This window comes from Corvus brachyrhynchos, unplaced genomic scaffold (genome assembly GCF_000691975.1).
Source record: "Corvus brachyrhynchos isolate BGI_N302 unplaced genomic scaffold, ASM69197v1 scaffold72, whole genome shotgun sequence".
Taxonomy (NCBI): Eukaryota; Metazoa; Chordata; class Aves; order Passeriformes; family Corvidae; genus Corvus; species Corvus brachyrhynchos.
The window spans coordinates 2,082,772-2,085,879 of NW_008236763.1; the positions used below are offsets into that span (position 1 = coordinate 2,082,772).

Consider the following 3,108-nt stretch of genomic DNA (forward strand, 5'->3'; position numbering starts at 1 on the left):
CCATTCCCACCCTGAGCCACCATTCCCATTCAGAGCCACCATTCCCACCTGGAGCCACCATTCCCACCCTGAGCCACTGTTCCCACCTGGAGCCGCCATTCCCACCCAGAGCCACCATTCCCATCCAGAGCCACCATTCCCACCCTGAGCCACCATTCCAATCAGGAGCCACCATTCCCACCCTGAGCCACTGTTCCCACCTGGAGCCGCCATTCCCACCCTGAGCCACCATTCCCATCCAGAGCCACCATTCCCATTCAGAGCCACCATTCCCACCTGGAGCCACCATTCCCACCCTGAGCCACTGTTCCCACCTGGAGCCGCCATTCCCACCCAGAGCTGCCATTCCCATCCAGAGCCACCATTCCCATTCAGAGCCACCATTCCCACCTGGAGCCACCATTCCCACCCTGAGCCACTGTTCCCACCTGGAGCCGCCATTCCCACCCAGAGCTGCCATCCGCACCCAGAGCCACCATTCCCAACTCAACCTCCAAGCCGCCACCTGGACTTGTCCCTGGAGAGTTTAAACTCTCCCTAAGCTCTTTAAGAAGCCACTTCCAGCACCGGGAATACCTGTCCGGAGCAATCCTTGGTGCGAGGCATCAAAGGAGTCCGGCCCCGACCCCTCCCCGGCCACGTCAGGTCAGGGCAGGGCAGGGGATTACGGCAGCGGCGCTGGGAAAATCCTGCTGGGACAAATCCCCTGCCCCTGCCTGAGCCACCGCGCACGATAATCACACCCAGGTCCTGACGGTGCCAGGCCTGGCGTGCTGCTCCTGCCAGCTCTGCCTGCCACCACCCTCGGGGCACCGGCTGCTCGCGGTGACAGTGGCCACAGACAATGGCTCATGAGCACCATGGCCTGGCTCGGTGTGCCACAGCCGGGCTCGGTGTGCCACGGCCTGGCTCCTGGTGCCATGTCCAGGCTCCGTGTGACACGTCCGGGCTCTGTGACAAGGCTGCACACACACGCACACACTCACCGGTGCCACCGCGCGTCCCCTCCGCCTGCTGCGCCACTCGCCGAGCCGGTGGCTCTCCCGCAGCCGGCCGAGGCGGATGATTTCCCTCCCAAGCCCGTGGAGACCGTCATTGGTATCAATCATTAACAGCCACGGCAGCTGCCGCCAGCTTAACCCCCTCGGCTCCGGGCGGAGCGCCGGGAGCCATCCCTCGCTCCCGCTGGAAGCGCCTTTAACGGCACCGTGACACGGCAAAGTCACCGCAGGACAACTGGCCAGGCAGAAAAAAGGGTTTCCGAGGGGCTCCACACCCCCACGGGACCCTCAGCCATTCCTGCAGTGTCCTGTCTGCGTGTCCCCGGGACACGAGCGCCAGGAGCAGCCCCGCGTGTCCCCGAGCAGCCCAAATTGCCACATCCCGCCCCTGCATCCCGGCGGGAGCTGCTGAAATCCCCGCTCTCCCCACCCTCAGGTCCATCCCGAGGGGCTGAGCCGCGCCAGGAGCGGGACAGGGGGACAGGGGCTGCTCTCTCCACCCCAGGCCAGGATCGCAGCTCGAGCCTCTCGGAGCTCCCTCTCCCTTTCCCCGCAGCTTTTCCAAGGAACATCAATGGCTGTAACTTTATCCCAGCGTGTTTACAACCCAGCTGCGGCTCTTGGCTCCCTCAGCCGTGCCGGGGGCCAGCTCGGCTCCCGCTCAGCCGCCACACGGTGCCGTCACAGCATCACCCCCCCCTCCGATATCGGGCGTCCCCCGCACGCTGCGGTCCCCACGGGACCACCGGGATCGGCACCCGCATCCCCATGGAGAGGGGCTGGAGGAGGAGGGGCACGAGGGCTGTCGCTGTGCCTGAGCCCTGGGAAGAGGGCGGACAGATGTCCCTGTCACCACCTCCCCCCCGCCCCGCGCCGGCCCGGCGGTGCCACCTGGGGACCCTGCGCTTCTGTCCCCAAGCCCAGGCGCCACCAGCTCCTAGGAGCATCTAGGTCCCCCCAGCTTGTCCCCACAAACACACCGAGGGTCTCCATCCCTGTCCCTCACCCCTTTCCCAGCTCCCACGGCTCTGGAGGTACTCACAGCACCACCACCACCGCCCAGCTCCCGCTTCCCGACATGGATACCCCGGGAATTTCACCCTTGTCCAGCCCCAGCTGCAGCGCCGGGGGCGTCCGGGCTGGAATGATCACAAATAGCCTTGGACAAACATCTGCACGGCACCACCCCGCAGCGAGGGCGGCCGCGGGATGGTTTCAATCGCCATCAAATCCCACCAAACGGCTCAAAATCCACACAGGCGAGCGAGCCAGGCACAGCAGCTGATAAGATCCTGCAGCTGTGGGGCTCCGTGTGGCTCCCCGTGTCAATGACATGCCGTGGAATGGACACAGCTTTGGGAATTCCCATTCCCCACACTCATTAGGGATATAAAGCCACAAATTCCTTGCAGACACCCCAAATCGGGCGCACTCAGGGGGTGCAGGGGGGCGAAATGAAGCATCCTCCTGCTCCCAGCAGTGATTCCTGAGGCTCTGCAAGTCCAGGAGCTGCTATTTCCCACCCCAGCCCACCGGGATGGGGCGCAGGGTGAGCCCCAGCCTGGGCTCCATCAGGTTGTGCCACTCCCTGTGGAGCCTCTTGACGGTTTTTTGGATAAACTCCCCAATTTTCCGCTGCCGGATTTCCCACGGGCAGCTCAGACAAACAAATCCATGAACGCAGCACCTCTGGGCTGCGAGATGGGCACAGACAGCGGCAGCTTCCACATCCCTGCTGCCACCACGGGATCCCATTTCCCGTTGCTGTTTGGAGCCTCTGGATCCGGGGGTTGGGCAGCGCTGGCTCTGCCCCAGCCCGGGAGCTGCAGCGCTGCCAGGCCTCCAGTGATTCATCCCAGCCCTGCGCCCCGACCTCCCTCAGTCAAGCCCCGACACATTCGGCACATTCCTGGCATAGCCGGCACCGAGGAGCCCCACACCTGCCGGAGCGGGAGCTGGGAAGGTGCCAGCGGCACGATCCGGGCTCTTCAAGGAGATTTATGGATCCCAGGCATGATCCCAAGGCCGCGATGGCCCAGGGGATGGAGGGGCAGCAGCGGCTCTGCTCGGGTGACACAGCAAAGTTGTCACTGTGGGCAGCTTGTCA

General features: G+C 64.5%; 1 protein-coding gene across 1 annotated transcript in view; it reads right to left on the reverse strand.

Moving 5' to 3' along the window:
• PLEKHA6 (pleckstrin homology domain containing A6) overlaps window positions 1-1,815 on the reverse strand; it is a 25,322-nt gene extending 23,507 nt beyond the window's left edge. The window contains exon 1 of the mRNA XM_017727158.1: window positions 987-1,815. Coding sequence (XP_017582647.1) covers window positions 987-1,096 — 110 coding nt within the window. The 5' untranslated portion in view covers window positions 1,097-1,815. The remainder of the gene's footprint in view (window positions 1-986) is intronic.
• Window positions 1,816-3,108: the final 1,293 nt, after the last annotated feature.